This window comes from Streptopelia decaocto (genome assembly GCF_964273445.1).
Source record: "Streptopelia decaocto genome assembly, chromosome: 10".
NCBI lineage: Eukaryota > Metazoa > Chordata > Aves > Columbiformes > Columbidae > Streptopelia > Streptopelia decaocto.
The window spans coordinates 20,828,552-20,848,668 of NC_138665.1; the positions used below are offsets into that span (position 1 = coordinate 20,828,552).

General features: G+C 60.5%; 1 protein-coding gene across 1 annotated transcript in view; it reads right to left on the reverse strand.

Annotated features, from left to right (window-relative positions):
* Positions 1 to 12,695, reverse strand: part of STARD8 (StAR related lipid transfer domain containing 8) — a 53,502-nt gene extending 40,807 nt beyond the window's left edge. Inside the window, exons 1-2 of the mRNA XM_082061642.1 lie at positions 12,413 to 12,695; positions 9,227 to 9,260 (exon numbers count right to left, since the gene is read on the reverse strand). Coding sequence (XP_081917768.1) covers positions 9,227 to 9,260; positions 12,413 to 12,457 — 79 coding nt within the window. The 5' untranslated portion in view covers positions 12,458 to 12,695. The remainder of the gene's footprint in view (positions 1 to 9,226; positions 9,261 to 12,412) is intronic.
* Positions 12,696 to 20,117: the final 7,422 nt, after the last annotated feature.

Below are 20,117 nucleotides of genomic sequence, written 5' to 3' on the forward strand. Positions count from 1 at the left end.
GACAATCTGAGGGAACGGCAGAAGATGTCCCGGGGAGGGCCGGCTGGACATGGGGAAAAGGTTCTTCACCCAGAGGTGCCGGACACTGAACAGGCTGCCCAGGGAGGGGCCACAGCCCCAGCCTGACAGTGTTCAAGAAGAGACTGGACAACGTCCTCAGACACACGGGGTGACCTGTGGGGCGTCCTGTGCACGGACGGGAGTTGGACTCCATAATCCTGTGGGTCCTTCCAACTCAGGACATTCTCTGACTCTATGATTTTATGACAACCATTCCCTGCTCTGGGCCAGGTCCAGCGGGGACACTGGCCAGGCCGTGTGGCAGCTGCACCCCAAGGCTGGTTAAAGGGACAGAAGTCACCCCCAGCCGCACACCCAGCAGCTCTGGTGCTGATGGTTGATTAATTGAGCTGGACCCGCAGCTCCCTGCACCAAACACTCCCCGGCACCCGGGGACACAGCAGCTCCAGATGTGACAAGGCCACCAGCCGGGGGGGGCAGGGGAGCAAGGGGGCGCTTCCCCGGGCCCGGCCGGCCGGACCCGCAGAGGCTCAGCCCCGCCCGCCCGCGGCAGCGCCGGCCCCGCCCGCCCGGCCCCGCCCGCCCGGCCCCGCCCGCCCGGGAGCCGCCGCGGGGGAGGGCGCCCTCTGCTGGCCACACCCCGCAACACCCCGGCACCGGAAAACGCCCTGGAAAAGGCAAAAAACGGGCAAACAGCTCAAAGAAGGGGAAAAAAACAAATCATATGAATGCATGGGAAAAGCAGCTTCGCTCCAGCTGAGCACCCGCCGCGAAAGGAAAACCCGCACAACCTGTGAACCGGCCTGAGGTGGCCAGCGCCTGCTGCTCTTCTTCCAGCAACCAGAATAAACAGGAAAAAAAAAAAGTTAAAGTTTTCTTTCAGGTGTATAAATAAAACCCAACAGAACTGAACAAACCAGAAGTGGGTGTCCCGGGGTAATTTTATGCACAAACACATGCTCAGGGGACTCTTGCTCTGCTAACACAGCATTCTTCGTGTTTCATATTTTCCCACTGCCCCAGTTGGAGAACAGCAGAAGCCCACAACATTTTCACATGAAGCGGCTTCATCCGGGTTACCCCATGTCAGAGCTGGGCCCAGCCTGCACTTGCCGCCCTCTCCCACCTTGGGGTGCTGGATTTATTTCTCTATCTGGCCACCCTGTTTGCTTTTCTCAATCCCCACTATCGCAGCAGCCACCTACCCCGCTGCCACTGCAGCCCTCAGGGTCCCCAGTGAGACCCCCACGAGAGCCCCCGCCCAGCAGAGCATCCCCCGCACACCCGCCAGCGCAACCCCCCGCAGGGCACCGTGGGCGGGCCTGCGCCCGTCAGAGCGCGTGGGGCCGCGCGGATCTGTGCAGCGCACCGGGCGTTATCCAGAAAGAGGGATTTGGCATCAGGCGTCCCACACAAGGCTCCAATACCATGGAGCAGGACAGGAGCTGCCTGCTCCTGCCACTTCAGAGTCTTTCTGCAGCGCAGATAACCCAGCAGCTGCCTTTGCCCCGGCCGCCAGCCCCGGCCCCTGCAGGATGGTGTCTGGGGTGCTCCAGCAGCACCGTGGGCAAGCTGGCTCCAGCTGAGGGGAGGAGGATGGCTTCAATATCCTTGTTTACAACAGGAAAATCAAGGGAAATAAGTTAACTGGCATACACAAAATAGCAGATGGAGCCGGTGCCACCAGCTGCACAAGTACATCAGGCAGGATTTCACCCATACTGAATTCCCCAGCTACCAAGGGAGGAGGGCGAGAGGGAGGAAAAGGGAAACTCAGAGACATACACACAACAGCATCATTCATGGCAGCTGATTTTGTGCAACAAGGGTCCTGTGTCTGGCCCAGAGCTCTAGGCAATTAAAGCAGCAGCCACAGATCTCCGAGAAACAGCAGGAATTTATCTGAGGAATCCAGATTATGTGGCCACTGCCGAACCAGAGCAAAAAGCCTCCAGCTCCTGGAAGGTAAACATGTTGGCGAGCAATGAGAAGCAGCAAGCAGCTCAATTACCCCAACTGTTTCTGGTTCACCCACCCATGCTGGAGCCTCCTCCTGTTACATCGAGGGGGGGTGACTGCTGCTAGTCCTCCCTCCGTGCAAACGTGGCCACCAAAGGGATGGGGAAGACCCAGGTCCCCTAGTCCACACGTGGGCTCTGCCATAGCAGGCAGAGGAGCAGCCTGGTAGAGGAGATGGCACCGTGTTTGCAATCAGAGGCATGAGCGATGCCAGCTACTGCAGGACTGCTACAGGGACATGCAGCAAACCAGGACGGTTTGTTGTTCCAGAGACAGCGGTGCTGGTTTGCAAGTCTAAGAAAGTGGTTTCTCCATTCTGCTCCAGCCTCAGGAAGCACATACAGGGCTTACCAAGACAAGTGAAAAGAGACAAGATGCAGGTTAATCTCTTGGAAACGTTACTGGCACATCTAGCTCCTGGGAGCAACTACAGATGCTGTGGGTGATCCTTGAAGAGGACTTGGGGCTGCATTCCCAGCTCTTGTGTGGGTCATCCCAAGAGAACCTCCTGCCCAGCTGGGCCAGCAGCCCCTGGCACGTTTTGGGCCGTTCCCGAAGGGATCGTTCAACAGCAGGAGGAACAAGCCTCCAACACAAGCCTCAGGGCAGGGACAAGATGTAATTCTCCACTGAGCATCGCAGCTGACTGAGGAACTGAGCCACAGCGGTTCCTCTTTCACACAACCCAAAATAAATTGCTTTCGAGATTGTTATCCACACACTGCATCACAGTCATCTTCAAAAGCCACATCAAAACAGTTTTAGCACCAGAGTTGCAAACGAAGAAAAATTCTGTAAGCATTTTAACAGTCTAAATAAAAAGACCAATACAAGCATCAACACATTATCAAATACATAACAATGCCCCTGTTTTTGTGAAAAGTGTGGGGTTCTTTTCTCCTCATGCCCCTCGGGTGGGTGATCTGCTTTAATAGTCAGCTCAGGACAGACACCCCTCAGCTTTTGGGTGAAGCCCCCCCACTCCGCTCCCAGCGTCTCCACCAGCAATGACAGAGACCGAGGGCCGCAGCAGCATTGGGACATGCCCGTCCTGTCCCGGTCCCTAGCATGGAGCTGGCAAACAGAGCAGGGTTTGGACCTGCAGGACTGAAGTGACAAGGCTCACACTCTACCACACGCATCCTTATGAGCCATCAGAAACACATTAAACCTCCCCGGTACTGCTGCTTTCCTCAGGGACATCAGTGGACACCAGCTGTCCCTCCTGCCACACCAGGAACACCCGCATCAGCCGCTGAGACACAGCAGGCAGAGAGACACCTGGTCAGAACATCACCAAATCCATGCTGTTTTAGACCAGAAGGGAAGCAAACCCCCAGGTCCCTCTCAGCCCACGTTTTCAGGCCACACTCTGCCTTTTGCATCCCTTCTGCATCCCACCTGCCTCGCCTGCCGCCCACCTTCCCCGCAGCCCCGGCTGCTGCCCCCTGCGCTTCCCAGCACCAGCGGCACCCACCGCCCAGCCCCCCGGACCGGACCGCGCTGACCCCCCAGAGCAAACAGCGGGGCCGGTCCCCCCGCCCCTCCCCGCAGCTGAGATGGAGAGCGAGGAAAAGGAGGAAGAGGAGGAAGAGGAGCCGGGGCTCTGCCAGCGCCCGACAGAACGGTCCCGTCCCGCACTCACCTGCGCGCCCGCGCCGTTCCCGTCCCCGTCCCCCCCCGCAGGGAGCAGCGGCCGCTGCGCGGCGGAGCCGCAGCCCCAGGGACCGCCCGGAGCCCCCGGGCCGGCACCGGCCCATCGCTCCGCGGCCGAACGGGCGAGCGGCGGCGGCTCCTCCCCCGCGCCCCGCGGCCCCGCCGCTCCGGCCGCCCCCTCCCTTTCCGCGGATTTCCTCCCCGGCGGACACTCACAAGCCGTTCCTCCGGCAGAGGAAGCCGCTGGCCCGGGACAAGGCTCCGCTCTCCTCCTGCCCCGCTCCTGCCCCGCTCCCGCGGGACCCGCAGCATCCCCGGCGCGCAGCGCTGGGCCGGGCGGGGCTGCCGCGGCCACCACACGCTGCCCGTGGGGCAGCCCGGCTCCGGCCGGCACCGGCGCCAGCTGTCAAGGTCAACGTGAAGATGATTCACGTGTTCCACATTTCATCTGCATCCACCTAAAACTGAGTCCCCAGCGGCCCGGCCCCACGCAGCACCGGCGTACCTGGAACGCGCTCGCTCCCGAGGGTGGGTTGGGGTTCCAGCACTGAGGGTGTTTCAGGCAAGATTCAGAATCTCTTCGTTAAGAAGAGAAGATGTAACCAACATGATCAGACTGGCCTGCAAACACCTCACACCTTTCTTTCTCTCATCTGACCTCTCAGGCTTTGAACAGAAAACCACAGGAGTATTACAAAGCGCAGCAAGGCCGTGGCTGCACAGCCCAGAGCCTCCTCCACGTCCAGCAAAGTTCTCTCCAGAAGCACAGACGAATTATTTCAGACACAGGAAACATTACCTTTCCTTGCATGTTTAATGCTGCTCACATGTCAAAGCTTTACCAAAGCAAAACCATTGTACAGCCAGCCCTTTCTCTCAGCTTTCAATGTATTTTCTCATTATATTTTCAGGGAAGTAACCACACTCAAAACTTCCCTCTTGACCCTTTTGGCCTCATGCAAACTACCCAGGGGCTGCAGATACAAATGTACTTTCTTGCCTGCAATTTATTTCCAGTCTGTTTCCGTCACTTCTTGCTGCCATGGGAAGATGCTGGCGACACGCTGGGCCCCGGGCGGGCAGAGGGGCTTTCCCAGCCCATCCTGTGCGCCCCGAGCCCCCGCAGCCCGGCCAGCGCGAGGACAGCCCTGGCTCAGCCAAGGCTCTGCCAGTCCGGCCTCCGAAGAAAATCAGCCCGCCCGTGATGGGATCCTGCGCCGCGGGGGAATCTGCGTTTGGTTAGCTACAGGAAACGGAAAAGCTTCCAGACCCTGGAATTAAAGCCCCAGAAGGATGAAGGGGATGAGCTGGGGGATGGGAACCAGTTACTGCAGCAGTCCCTGAGTTTCAGAGTTACAGAAGGTTTTAGAGGCAGAAGAGGAACAAGGACAAGAAATGGCCTTATTTCGTGGGCTGGAGGGGCCTCTTACCTCTGAGAAATCATTTCCCCATGATCATTTACTGAAAAAACTGAAGTGTGGCCAAGTTGGTTTTGATTTTCTTTTAAAGTATTTTTTCTGATTTCATGTTCTCAGCTGGTTTCTCGGGAGCTGGTCGCGGCGGGACAACGCTCAGCAGCGGGGGGGCAGAAGGGGTGGAAAAGCGGGGGCTGATCCGGCAGCCTTTGCCTATTTGCCAAAAGAGCACAAAGGTGACACGAGAACAACCCAAAAGCGTCCAAAATTGCTGTGGGCCAAGATATAAAGCGGAGTCCTGTGCGTGCCCGTATCACTGCCGTTGTGGTTCCTGTTAATTAACCAAGGTTATAATTGCGTGCACGGCTCCGTGGGTTTCTATGAGCGTTCTCTGCAGGGCTGCGGGGAAGCAGCAGCACGAGGCCGGCGGCTCTGGGGACACGGGCGGGTGTCACGGGGGCAGCGCCGGGGACGGCAGCGCCTGGCACAGCACCAGGCGTGTTGTGTTGGAGCCACCAACCCGTAAATGTCCCCAGGCAGGGGACAGCGGGAAATGTCAGAGCTGGCAGCCTTGGCTCTGCCCAGAGGCTTTAGCACCAGCCTGATTTCTCAGGGAAATTAAACCAATATGGATAAATACATATCAAAGAACTCAGCAGTTCAAAAATAACCTCCGGGGTTCGCTGAGGAGGCTGGAAAGGAAACGCTGGAGATGGTGTCTGGAGCCTCAGGAGATGCTGTCCCCAGCTCCCGAGAAAACCTCTGATGGAGAGAAGCATGAGCTCTTTGCTCTGAAGCTGCCCTGGCAGGGATTTTAGTGTATCTATTCCTGCTCAGGAATTATCTTTTTACTCTATTAAAAACTTTTTAACTACTTGGAGCGAACCACAAAGCACTTCACGCTCACCAGGCAGGAGTTCAATTCTCAGTGATGGGCGAGTGGCCCAGGAGTGTGGCCACAGGGGCTGTAACAGAAGGAAAATGAGAATATTTGAGGAAGAACCCTCTTCCTTTACGAAAAACAAGCAGAAGAGTGGCAGAGCCCATCCGAGGGTGCTTTGGGACTGAGGTTGGTGTCTCAGGGTGATTCAGCAGACTGACCCCACAGGCAGGGAAGAGGAAGCAGCAACGCAGACACGTCACCCCAAAACCACTAATAATCACATTCGGTTCAGCTTTTCTATTTCCTACCCCCTCGACAGGGATCCAGACCCGTGACCGCGTTTTCCACCACGTAACAGGCAGCGGCTGCTCTGGAGTTTCAGAGCTCCAGAGCCCAGCATCCCACCCCACACCGGTGTCCCCTGGCACCGACGGTCCCCGCGTGTCCCGGCGTGGCCACGCGCCCTCCGGCAGCCCCGGCTGCTCAGCCCGGCCATGCAGTGATGGAGAAGCAGACACCAGTCCCCCCGTTCTCCCCGACTATCAGGGCACCGAGCGCACAGCACACACCAGACGGGGAGCAAAGAGCTCGTCCTGCAGACCAACAGGACCGGTGCAGCAGATTGTCGTGTGAAGAGAGAAGAATAACTCAGCTGTGACAACATATCAACAACAGCTAAATTTAGCGGGTTATTTCTGGAAATCCAGATGCTGGGTAAATACAACCTTATTCTTTCACATAGGGGCAAAAGTTCAGCGGAGTCCCTCATGCTTCTTTTCTCTGTTATTTCACCATGCCCAGCCGCAAAGGCCCCTTTTGAAAGGCTGTGAGACCGTCATTGCCCGCTGCGCTGGAGGGAGCCGCCAGCTCCGTCCCTGTCCCTCGGCACTTCAGGGAGGCCACTGCTCAATGAGAGCTGCAGAGCTGCTCCCGACCCGCTTCTGGAGACCCGGCGCTGCTGGCGGCAGGAATTCACTCCGGGACGTGGTTTCTGCGTGCGCGGCCGCACAAGCCTTTCCTTTCTGCTCTGTCCAGAACAATACGTGGGAAGCGGAGGCTGGAGAGGAAGCGGAGGGCTCGGAAACCCATGGAAACCTGGCCTGGGAGAGGAGCGCTGCGGGAGGGACCGGGGCCAGGCGCTGGGAGCGATGGGGGAGCCGGGAGAGGCACATCCCCAACAGTTACCAGGATAAACGTAGCACCATCTCAACCCTGCCTCGTGCCGTTGTCTCAAGAGCTGTTGCCCGCCCTAAAACATCATCAGGGAAGGGGGTGGCATCTCCCGAGACCACTGTCAATGTTTCCTTAAGTGACCCCCATTTGTCAGAGCACGTTCTGGGGATGCTCAGCTAAGAGGACAGCAGGCGACTGCCCTGGCCTCTTCCCAGAGCTTCAAACACCCCAGGGCGGGTACAAACTGACAGCGGGCTTGCTCCAAGGCAGCACAACCCACGTGAAAGGGAAAGCTCCAGCCACGCTCCGCTGGGCTTCATACTTTGCACCAAAATCCTCGCTGTGAATGGGATCCGTAAGAGTCTTCCCTGCCCTTCCCTCCTGCAGGGCTCTTTAAAGCTTTCTAACAAGCTCTTGATAGTCATGTTGTTAATCTCTCCCACAAAAGGGCAAGAGAGACCACCCAGGATTACCTCCGGAGCTCTGTTCACAAAGCACCTTTTGTTGCCCAGAGCTTTCCTGTGCTCCTGGGCTCTTGCACCAGCAGCTCGAAGCTCACCCAGCCCTTACGTGGATGAAAAACAAGAGGCCGGCTCTCTGCCCTCCAGTTGGGGAACTGTTCGGAGATCCCGGGCACATCCCACGGGCTCCCTGGAGGGCAGCAACTTGCATTTCCCAGCACCGCTCCTGCCGCCTTTGCTGCTGCTCCAGAGCCAACACCCGTGGGATCTGCTGCTCCGGAGCTGCCACCCGCGGGATCTGCTGCTCCGGAGCCACCACCTGCGGGATCAGCTGCTCCGGAGCCACCACCTGCGGGATCAGCTGCTCTGGAACTGCCACCCGCGGGATCTGCTGCTCCGGAGCCACCACCCGCAGGACCTGATCTGAGCTCTGCCGAGAGCTGAGGAGCTGGCACAGCACCCGGGGTCCCTCCACTTCCAGCCACGTCTGACAGCAGGACCGGGCCAGGTTTACTTCTGGGGGTGTTGCTTAGCAAAGAGTCTCCACTAGACCAAATAACCGAGTTACAAACTGCAGGACCTCTCCACAGCTTGTCCACAAGCGGGGCCGCGTCTGGCAGCAGCGCTGTTTGTCCATGGTTGAACACCAGGACAGAGCAAGCCCCAGAGCATCTCCTCACCCCCAGCAGAGCAGCACCCAGGACCAGCCGTGCCACTTCACACCGGTCTGGCAGCAGGACCCTGCAGCTCTTCAAATGAGCAGTGGGCTGTGTCCTGTCTGGGAGCCCACAGCCTTGTTCCCAGACCTGGTCCCCAACCCCTCAGACGCACCCCTTCTCCTCCTCCTCGCCCCGCAGCCCACCGGCAGCCTCCAGCCTGCCCGGCACCCACAGGCCCCCCACGGCAGGGTGGCCCCGACCCCCAGCCTCCCCCCAGGCTTTGCAGAGGGCTGCTCAGGGCAGATGCAGCCCCTGGGCCCTGGTGCAAGAACCACAGCTCAGCAGCAGCTGCCCCCCGGTTCACATCTCAGTCACACCCAGCTGGGGGGCTCCCAGCCGGGAACCCCCCCCAGAAATGCCCTGGAGCTCCTGATGAGCTTGTTTGCAGGGGATGAAGTTGTTCACCACAAAGAGGAGAGGATCTGAAAAGGCACCAGAAAGGAGCAGAGCTGCTGCCGCCTGGGCTGCCCTGGCTGAGCGGCTCCCGGCGCCAGCAGCTCCGGCAGCACCGGCGAGCGGCTGCTCTGATCCGCGGGGTCCAGCGCACACACCGCGGCTGGGGTGTCACCCTGGTCACCGGTGATGATTGCGGCGTACAGCCAAGCCACATCTGCAGCCAGGAGGGAAAGGATGGGGCCAAGGGGGAGCTGGGCACGTCCTGGGGTCCCTTCGGCACCGCTGGGGCTCAAGGGGTGCCCGGCTGGCACTGCCTTGCACTGGCTGCATTTGCTGCCCCTTTGAAAAGCAGCAGTTCGGGGAACATGCACACTGCTGGCAGGAGAAGCCAGAAGCCCGGCACGAGGATGATCCTCTCCTTCCGTGACCCCTGCCCACCGCGCGGCAAGGGCATTCCTGCCCAGAAAACATTGTCACACTTACCTGCATCTTTTTTGTCTTCCAGCAGTGTGAAACACTGTGAAAAGAAAGAAAAAAGAAGATAAGTCATTGTGTTATCTTTTTGATTTTCACATTGACAGTCCCCCACCACTCGCGGTTGGGCTCTGTGGGAGCAGCAGTGCCTGCCGGGCGCTCGCGACACGCAGGGTTTCCAGCGGCAGAGCCTCGCCAGCACGCGGGAGCCGATGGCCCTTTGCAGGGACACGGAGGAGCAGGAGGGTCCCGGGTGACACTCTGCAGGCCCCTCTCGGGCGCAGGCGAACCCCCAGCACAGCCGCAGCCAGAGCTGTTGGGACATACGGCTGCAGGAACGCGGTGCCCCAGCACAGCCACAGCCAGAGCTGTTGGGACATACGGCTGCAGGAACACGGTGCTGCCGCGCGGCCTTTCCCACGGCCCGGGACCCCCCTCTCCTTGTGCCGGGGGTGCCCCGGGGGAGAGGGGCTGACCCCAGCGAGCGGGGCGAGGGCTGCGGCGCTGAGCTGGGGCTGCTCCCCAGGCCACGGCACGGAAAGGGGTCCCTGTGCTAAAGGGGGGGCCTCTTCTCTCCTGCCATCGTGTCCTGGCCCTAATGCCTTCTTTTTTCCCCGTGAAATCTGCCACCAGCAGCAGCTCCACCTCATTTAACCTGGAAAGAGCGTTAATCCCACAGACAGAGCCCTGCACATTTCTCCTCCTTCGAGAAATTCCTCTGCTGGTCCCAGCGAGTAGCTGAGCAAAGCAGCATCGGGAGGAAATGGGGCAAGCGGGCTGGAGCAGGAGCTCAGCCCCCCGTGAGGCCACCCGCGCTCGCCAAGGGAAATCGGGAGGGTGATGTCCCCTGGCCCTTCAGCTCCCCTGGCCCCAGAGCCCACGCAGCCGCTCGACTCGGCTCTCAGAGCTGCTCCCGGCTCCCCTCTGCCAACGCCCCGTGTTCCACGAGGCCTTGTGCAAGGGGGGGACCAGCCAGGGTCTGTTTGCCGGTGGGGGTGGCTGCCGTGGGGCTGCGGTGGGTCTATGGGAATGGCAGCTTGGCGATGGAAGAATGGAGCAATGAAGTGTCCACCAGATTATCTCATGTTGCTGCAAGCAGAGCAGCGGGAAGCTTAAAGCCAGCGAAGGCAACGATGCAGAGAGCACGAGCACCCCCAAACCTGGGAACAGGCACCTGCGGTACCCGGCAGGGAGCCCCTCGTCGCCAGCCTGGGCTTTTGCAATGCCAAGCGCAACATGAGCTGCATGGGCTGAGCTAACGAGGCAGCACGAAATGCAGGAACACCGTTTTGTGCCTCCCCTCTGAGCACCAGGGCAGAGTCCCCCGCTCCTCCGCGCTGGCTCTGCTCGGGGAAGCACCGCTTGGCTTACGCCCTCTGAGCAGGTTTTCTTCTCCCCATGGCCGGTAGCTGGAGGTGCTGAGCCAAGAGACTCACCCCTCTTCTCCAGGGCTCATTCTCCTCGGGCAGAGCCGTCCCTTCCGAGCACAAAGCCCATCTCTCATGGCAGATTTCTTCTGGAGCCCCCAACTGCCTGGAGCTTCCCTTGTCACAGGCCCCTGGCCGTGACACCTCGGTGCCCGGGGTGATGGTGGCGAGGAAGAGCCCCAGAACCGGAGGACAAATTAATCCCAGACCCATCAGTGACTTTTGCCTGCGCTCCATCCCCACACTGCTCTGGGCATCTGGCTAAAGTGTTTTCTAAGCAAGAAGCAGATACAAATATTGGCTTAAGTAGTAAAACTGGAGGGTTCGGATGGGGAATTATCCTCGGGTTGGAGGGTTTGGAATGTGCCCCATGTGCTGCCGGGGCCGTGGCCAGAGGAGCAGCTGCGCTTGGGAGTCCCAGGGACAGCAGGGGCCGGAGCTCCCAGCGCTCTCCGGTCCCCAGCACCCCCAGCGGCTGGACCAGCGGCCCCGTCCTGGGCAGCAGGTTCCCGGGCTCTGCTGGGTGCTCTGGACCATGCTGAGGCCCAGGATGGAGCCCCTGGGAGCTGCAGCTCTGCTGGGGGGACACAGGTCCCGGTCTCTGTCCCCTGTGCCCTGAGTGCGACGGCCACGGCAACACACAGGAACGAGGAGGGTTAACAGGGACGTGCTAAGCTCTCTGGAGACAGCAGGGACAAGACAGCTACTAATATTATTAATGAATTTCACAAATGTCATTTTTAGACTCAACTATTTTGGGCTTTGCATTGAAACCCCAGGGGAACAGCCTGCATTCCACATCCGTGTCACCACGGCAGAGCCACTCGCCTGCCGCACCCGGCGTACGGCACGGGCTGGAAAGGGTTTTACTGCTTTCACCAAGCCAAAACTCCTGAAATCCACACTAATAACACCTCCAAAATCTGCCCAGCACACCCACCATGGCACAGGCTGTGATACTATAACACAACAAATGGGGGCAGTCGGAGAGAGTTGCACATTATTAAGTTGGCAGATGAGAAATTAAACCCAAATGAAAAATACCAGATGCCATGAGAACCACTGCTGCAGGAAATGAGAAACTCAGGGCCTCTGGTCTCACTGCTCTTTTGTCACCCCACATCCCTGCACACATCCCACACCCATACAGACACCCCCATCCATACAGACATCCCACACCCATACAGACACCCCATCCATACAGACGTCCCACACCCATACAGACACCCCATCCATACAGACATCCCACACCCATACAGACACCCCCATCCATACAGACATCCCACACCCATACAGACACCCCACACCCATACAGACACCCCCATCCATACAGACATCCCACACCCATACAGACACCCCCATCCCTGCACACATCCCACACCCATACAGACACCCCCATCCATACAGACACCCCCATCCATGCACACATCCCACACCCATACAGACACCCCCATCCATACAGACATTCCATATCCATACAGACATCCCACCCGTGTTCGGCCAGGGCTGCCGGCTCCGGGACGCTGGTGCCATCGCTGACGGGCAGCGACAAGCGCAGGACACACCGACCAACCCATCCGCACACGGCCCATCCCAAATTAACCTTTCACGTGTGCATGGGGCCCGGGCACAGCGTCCCTCTGGTCCCTCTGGAGCAGATGACACCACACACGAGCCCCAGCCCCGCTTGCCCCCCCCGCCGCCCCTTCCAGCAGCTTCTCCTGACGCTCGGAGGTGTCGGGGACGCCGTTCGGCAGCCGGTCCTTACCCTGGCTCTCCTGAAGCAGGCCCAGAAGAAGTCCAGCAGCGGCATGGCGTGCCGGCGGGGGCGGCGCGGGGCCCCACTAGAGCGCGGCACGGGGAGCCCCCCCCGGCACCCCCATGGCCGCTGCGGCAGAGCCGGCGCGGGGAGGAGGCAGCGCTGCGGCGGAGGCGGGTCAGCGATTCAAACCCTGCACCGCTACGCAGTTGGTTGCGAACAGGCTTGGCTGGCGATTGAAATTCCCTGAAGATTGCGAGTTTTAAACAGCTCCAGCTTTGCTTCCTGCCTCGAGCGCAGCCGCGCTCCGCTCCCCGGCAGCGGGACGGGACAGGGGACAGAAACACCCGAGCAGCAGGAATGGCAGTTTTGCTGTCAAAGGCACATGTAGGACGTTGGAAACCCAAACCCCAGACGGTTTAGGTTTTCACTCTGGCCCCTGCTCCAGCTCGCCAGCAGCAGTCACAGACACGCTTGCGGTGCCGTCCCCTCCGAGGGACAAGCCGTACCCACGCGGTCACGTTGCTGTCCCCAGATGCCCCCACCACAAACTCCTGCGTGCCAGGCAGCGGCAGCGCTGGCAAACCTGCAGCGTCACCCCAGCACGGGCAAACGCAGGGGCCCCCGTCACCAGGTGTGGCCTGGCCGGTCACTCCAGCTCCGTTCACAGCTCCTTATCTTCCCTCGCAAACATTTGTGCAAGCTGAGCGTTTGTTCACAAGAAGGACCATAACAAAAGGCAATGGCACAGGGGTTTGTGCCAGCCATCCGGCACACGGGCCCAGGGCTGCAAGGCTTCCTGCAGGCGCACAAAGTTCCCAGCAACCGGTGATTTCCAGGGTTATCCAGAGCAAGCAATGGCAAGTGCTGAGCCACGCTCCCCACGACACCGATAGGAGCCCAGCAAGCCTGTGGCACCACTCCTGCCCAGTGCCCCCGCTGGTGTCTGGCTCCACGTGCCCCAGGGGACGATCCTGCCCCCGCACAGCCCAGGGGACGATCCTGCCCCTGCACAGCCCAGGGGACGATCCTGCCCCTGCACAGCCCGGGGCCCCGCCAGCCCAGGCCAAGGCTGTGCCGGTACCGCGATCCCCAGCAGCCGGTGTGCGCAGCAGCTGGGCGCTCTGCCCGCTGTCAGCGCGGGGGAGCAGGATGCGGTGCTGCAGCCCCCGAGGTGGGACCAGCACCTCGGCAGAGCACCCCTGCCCATCCCGGGGCCACCGTCACTGCCTGTTCCTGCCTGTCACCAGTGCCCTTCAGCCTGCCTGGCTCTGTGCACGTGGGGGGCACTGACACAGCCCCCAGGCGCTGGTGGGGGTACAAGCATCAGGGAGAGGAGCAGAGGGGCAACAAAGCACCATGGCCATGGTGGGAAGGACCGGGTCCCCGGCAGTACCAGCACAGGACATGCCACGGCGTGTGGCAGCTCCTCCCAGCCATGGCCACCACCGCTGCTGACCCGAGGGGCTGCTCGGGCCCAGAGCTCCCGCACAGCAGGAGCAGCGCCAGCCTCGCTGCGGCAGAGCGCGACAGCGGTCACAGCTCCCGGGGACAAGGCAGGGACTGGAGCACAGATGACCAGGATGCAACAGAGGCAGAGATGCTGCGCTTGCCTGGAGGAGATTACATTTGGCACCACCACCTGCAGCATCCCGCAAACCCGACCTGCACTCAGGGCCCCCGAACCGCAGCGCTGCCCCGGCACGGCCCCGGCGGCACCAGCAGCACCACCACGGCCCCGGCAGCACCAGCGTGGTCCTGGCGGCAACACGCGGGTGGCATCGGTCCCGGCGCCGGCTCCAGCTGCCTCTTTCCATCTCCCCCTCGCTCATTCCTCAGCAGCGTTTGGCATCGCTCCCAGGCTTGGCACCGCCCGCAGCTCCTCCACCGTGCCCCCTGTGTTACTGAGCCAGCGCAGTGGGGCTGGGGCACCGAGGTACAGTGTCAGCTCTGTGCTTCAGCCTCTTTTCTCCTCCTTTAAACACCCAGGGCTGGGAAGACGGTGTCACCTCTACAGGACGCTTGCCCAGGGTCACCTTTCCTAGCAAGCATCTTAGCCACAGGAGGGGGGACGTGCCATGGCCCCTTCCAGTGAGCACGGGCAGCAGTGAAGTGGCAAACAGCCGTGGGGAAGGCGGCTGTGGCAGACGGACGGAGCGCCCTGTCCTGCCAGCCCAGGGCAGCGCTCGCGGGAGGGCGAGCAGCCGTGCAGCAGCAGGGCGCCGCGAGCGCAGCCCACCAGAACGGGGCTGCAGGGACACGGCCCCCGGCACCGGCGGCGGCTGCTTCGGCGGCGGGGCCTCCTCCCGCTTCCTCCAAAGCAAAAACAGAGAAGGAAAAAAAAGAGTGAATGCAAATAGAAGCAAGCTGTCTGCTTCCCAGGGCCTGCAAGACAAACCACAGAGGCTTCTGCATACTTGTGCAGCTTCTTCCTACCCAGTCATCCCAAAAGCATCCAAGTAATTTTAAATCTAGGATCCTCCTTTAACATACCAGGATACCACCCTTGATAAGAATAGGTCCCCGGGACCGGACACCCTGCAAAGCGCCTGCAGTCTGCAGTGCCAAGGCAGTTATTTCTGCCAGCGATGCCGGGACACGGCTCCGCTGCTGCATTGGTCTAGCCCAGCGTTTCTAAGGTACCTGCTCCACAGACTCCTGCAGGAAAAACAAAAGCAAGTTCTATTAATTCTCTCTCTATATGTATCACTATGACCTTCAGACTTCTGTGAGAGCACATTTTAAACTCCAGTTCATTTTAAAAGGCTGAATCTAAGAAAAACCCCACCCTGTACGCACTCATTGAGCGTTTTGCAGGTGGTGACCGCCCGCCCCACGTCCTGCCCGCGGTGCCCAGCGCTGGGACGGACACCGGGACACCGAGCCAGACCCAGCACCGCCACAAGCACCTCTGTAAGTCACGGAACAGGGCCGGTGTTTCGGAGAACAGGTACAGCCTCTTCTCACAGCAGATCCTACCCAGAGGATCCCCCATCGCTGTTCCTGCCCCACTGCAGCCCGGCTGCGGCGCGAGGCACCCAGCACAGCACCCGTACCGGCGCGCTCAGCAGCCGGAGCAGCCAGCGCGCTGCTGGCACCGCTCCCCGGGACGAGCGGCGCTGGGGCCGCCGCAGCCCCGCCAGCCCCACACGGGGATTTTCCACGGGCTGCTGTGCGCAGGCATTTCCCGAGGTGGGGAAGGAGCCGCCGCTGCAGCGCAGGCATTTTCCCATTAGCATATTGGGAACAGTGACCCTTTTATTGAGCACGGTGGAGCTGCCGGCGCAGGGCTGGCAGCGCCGGGCAGGGCTGTGGCACCGCGGGGCGGGCGGAGAAGGGTGGTGAAGGTGTGAAACCAGGGGCCTGCGGGGCCCAGGGACAGGGCTGGACCCCCCCACACCCAGGGAAGGGGCTGTGAGGGCTCTGCCCCACATCACCCCACGGCTGCGGTGCCGTTCCCAGCGTGGAGCTCAGCACTGGGCTCCAGCCAAGGTCCTGCTGGGCTGGTGCTGCTGCGCCACCGCAGCTGGCCCTGAAGCCCACGGAGATAGGGGACCATGGCAGAGCAGCAGGAGATGTTCCCAACTTCCCGCTGGCCCTGAAGCCCACGGAGATAGGGGACCATGGCAGAGCAGGAGATGTTCCCAGCTTCCCGCTGGCCTGTGGCCACCGGTGAGCGCCCTGCCCGCCCGCCACCGCTGCTCTTCCCTCAAAAATTCCCCGTTCAAAATAATCCCAGTGTGCATGCTCCAGTCTCCAACGGCGTGTTCGGGAACTGAGAAAACTAAGATATGGATTGTTTTTTTAACAGATGAGAGTCTAATCTCTCCGGTTCCGGTTCTAAACCAAACCACTCAACCAGAAGCCGTGTTGTCTCTTGGACAGGTACCGCAGGGCACCGCGGCTCCGCCCCGGGGGACGCAGCACCGGGCGCTGCCACGGGACGGTGAGCAGGACAAACGGTTCTGACCAGTACAAGCTCCATGACAAAAGATCCCCATCCAAAGCGATCAGCCTTGACACACACACGTGAAGAAGGAGCCCGTTTAACAACAGAGGAGGGTGATTTCCAGCGGGGCACCAGCCCTCTCTGACGGACAATTAGGCAATTACTTAATCCCCACGCGCCAGCTCCCGCAGCCCAAGGAACCGCTCTGGTGAGCAGGGCAGCGCCGCATCCCCCGGGGGCCGCGGCATCAACCCCTGCCCGCAGCCACGAACCCACCAGCCGGTCCCACGGCCGCCTTGGCAAGTCCCTTTCCAAAGGCTGCGGCAGAGGAGGGGACGTCCCCCCCAGCCTGTGGCACTCATGCCCCGCCGATGTGTCCCCGTCCCAGCCCACGTACATTTTTCCAGCCCGGACGCGCGCTGGAATGACTCGGGATCCAAGGGCTCTTCGCCTCACCCACGGCTGCAGGAATCCACCCGGCCTCCCCAGCCCCCGTAGGGCCCGGTAAGGGCTCAGTCTGTGCATTTCTCCTGAAGGATGCTCGTGTTTGTAAATACCGGGAATGCATTTACAAACATCGATTTGTTTAGTATACACACAGAAAGCAAATAAACTTTCCAGATGACGAGTCCTCCCAGAGCCGCAGAACTCCTCAGTTTCACTAACCGAGAGACAGCATCGCTGAAACACACAGTCCAGGACATTCCAGCGGAATTCCCGATGCACGAGCTGGGAGCGCTCCTGCCCCACCGCCGGGACCCCCGCGGGTCTCTAAGCCCTCAGCTGTCGGCCAGAGAGCTTGAAGACTTCAACAGCAGGAGGATTGCACCAGTGAACTCCATTAACACGCAGACATCACAGCCTTGTTGCGGGGTGTCCCGGCTCCCCCAGCTGAGGGGGTCCAGCCGGGTCACCGGGACCCCGCGTCCCAGCACGGGTCGCTCCTCACCCCACGCCCCGCACTTTGTGTTTGAAGCGACTGGTTGGGGTTCACGATCCTGCAGCGCCCAGGGCTCGTGACCCACGGGGAAAGTGCTCCATTGACGTGCATCTGTGAGAGCGGGGCTGACGTGGTAACGCTCTCGAGATGCTACAGACAAGTCACACAAATTGCAAATAGACCCACGTGATTTAGAAGGAAAATGGCTTTTCCTGAGACCTGTGTACCTGACTGATTTTAACTCTATTATACTCAAGCACCTAAGAGTGTCCGGGAAGAATCTACAGACTCTCACACAAGGCAGAACTCCAGCAAAAACCTGCTGCTCTGCCCTAGGTTTCATATAGGCATCCTGAAGATAAAAAGAAATACATTACAGGCTGCATTCTTTACATCTAAAAGATATGTTACATATAAAATATATTCTTACATCTAAAAGATAATTCTACACACAAAAGATATTTTTCCATGTAGAAGCAGAATGGTGACAAGCAGCTTTCCCTTCCCCATGGGAGCGTTCCGGAGCCGGCTGGGACACTAATCCGCTGTCCCTGAGGGCCGGCGCCAGGGCAGCACGAGGAATTGTGAGCATCTCTTATAATTAGCAAGGGCAGGGAGGCTCCGGGGGCAGGTGCACTGGCCAGCCCAGCGCCGCGCTGAGCAGGGCAGCACGGGCACAGGCGGCCGCGCTCTGTCCAGGGGGACGGGGAGGGACGGTCCTGGGCAGCCCCAGCAGCAGCCGGTTCAGCAGGGGCTGCGGGGAGCACCCAGGGGCTCCGCGGGCAGACACGCGCGGACAGACACGCGCGGGCAGACACGCGCGGACAGACACGCGCGGGCAGACGCGCGGCAGCAGCTGCTGGTGCAGGGAACGCGCTCCTGTGGGTGCCCGGCTACCTGACGCCCACGGCCAGCACGCTCACCAGCTAAAAAGCAGAAATCACAAGCAGCAGAGACACATCTGTCTTTCAGGCTTGTACAATGCAACGGCATTTAATAAACTAGATTTGACGTACTCCTATATTTTCGCACATAGTTCTAGCAACAGCTGCTGTCTGGGGCAGATCCCAGCCCTATTTGTGGCCGAGGCTGGGGATGAATTAGGGGACAGAGGAATCCGTGCCAGGTGCAGCGCTCTGCTCCCTGCGAGCAGGGCAGCTCTTGGCGAGTTGAACTGTGAATGACAAACCCCCTCGCAGCCGCCTCTCGTGCGCGGGGCTGGACCATCCACGTGCCCAGAGGCAACCCCTGAATCACCAGCACAGCGATGCCCTTCAGGCCATCGATTGCACAAAGGAGGAGAGACACTTCTTGCTTGGGGACAGCAAGTGCCCGTCCCGTGCCCGTGTCACTGCAGCCCCCGAGCTGGGCAGGAGCCGCGCGCTGCTGCTGCCCTTCCTTGGGGACACCAGCAAAGCCCAGAGGCAGCCTCAGACAACTCTCCATGCAAACCCTCGTGCACACAAAAGCATCATTATTTAGCAGCGAATTCTTTTCTTCCCCCGCGGCCACAGGGGCTGCCAGGCTGGGCCTGGCCAGCGCGTCCCACGCTCGGCCCCGCGCCGAAGGGCTGAGCCGGAGCCACGGGCTCGGGGTCCCTGCTCCAAAGCAACCACGAGCTACAAGAGTGACCCTGCACCCTCCTCTCTGGGGCTGCAGCATGCTGTGAAGCTTGGCTAGGCTAACGGCGTCAGGTCACAGGTGCTGTAAAACACCTTGGACAGACCGCACAGGCAGTAACCAGCAATAGCTGCCTGTCCCGTAACTGTTCCCTCTGTGTTGTGCACTAACACCTCCTGCAAACGCCACACAATCGCTCTGGGACATTGCTCAGCCTTTCCCCAGCCTGGTTTTGTATTCTTCATTTCTCTCTTACAACAGAGAGCTCCTTTTACCTGTGTAGAGGGAGCTGGTGTTTCGCGTTATGCTCTTCCTGCTGCCCGCAGCACTGGGGAAGAGACGAGGTTTGCCGGGCTCCGGCTGGGCCGTTTGCCCCGGGCACAGTCGGGAGGTTTGGTTGCAGCCGGTGCAGCGCAGGGGACGCCGTCGCAGGCTCCCGGGGGAGCCGGGGCCCATGGGCAGGAGTTCAGCCAGGATGGACGGCGATGGCTCCGGCGTGGGCACGGCGGCAGCGCCGGGACAGCTCGTTCCCCTGTGTCTGGGTGGCAGGGGCTGTCTCGCTGTCCCCAGGGCTCCACCGACACGCAGCTCCTCGCCGCGCTCTGCAGCACAGGCAGCAGCTCGGCAGCCGCAGCTTCGCGAGGCAGATGTGCCGAGGTGCCAGGCACGGGCAGACGTGAACACACCGAACAAAACCGTCCCTGTTTGCTTTCCTGTGCGAGCAAACGGCTTTGAGCTCTGCAATGTCAGCAGAGGGTGACAAGGGTCAAGGAAAACAACCCAACTGGAAATAAGGAAGCTATCCTCTCCACGCCAGCATATGCATTTGTTTCTAGCTTTTTATTCTCGCTAGGATTGAGAATAGAATCTGGAACAAATCTTCCCTACTCTCCAGGACCCGTCCCCTGCCGTGCACAGCCCAGCACAGCGCTGCCCATGGGGAACGACGGGGCCGCCGTGCCCGCGCTCAGCAGCGCGAGCGTCTCCCCGCGGCGACGGCCGAGGCTGGACGCTCAGGACTCACCTCCTGGGGCTGCCCACAAGCTGTTGTCCTCACGGACCAGACACGGAAAAGGGGCTGCCAGTCCCACATCTGCCCTGGTGGAACAGGACAAGGCAAGGGGAGAGCTCTGCAAGGCCGTGTCGCCCTCTTGTGACCAGCAGGACACTGTGGCCTCGTTCAGCCGAACCTGGCGCTTGCTGGC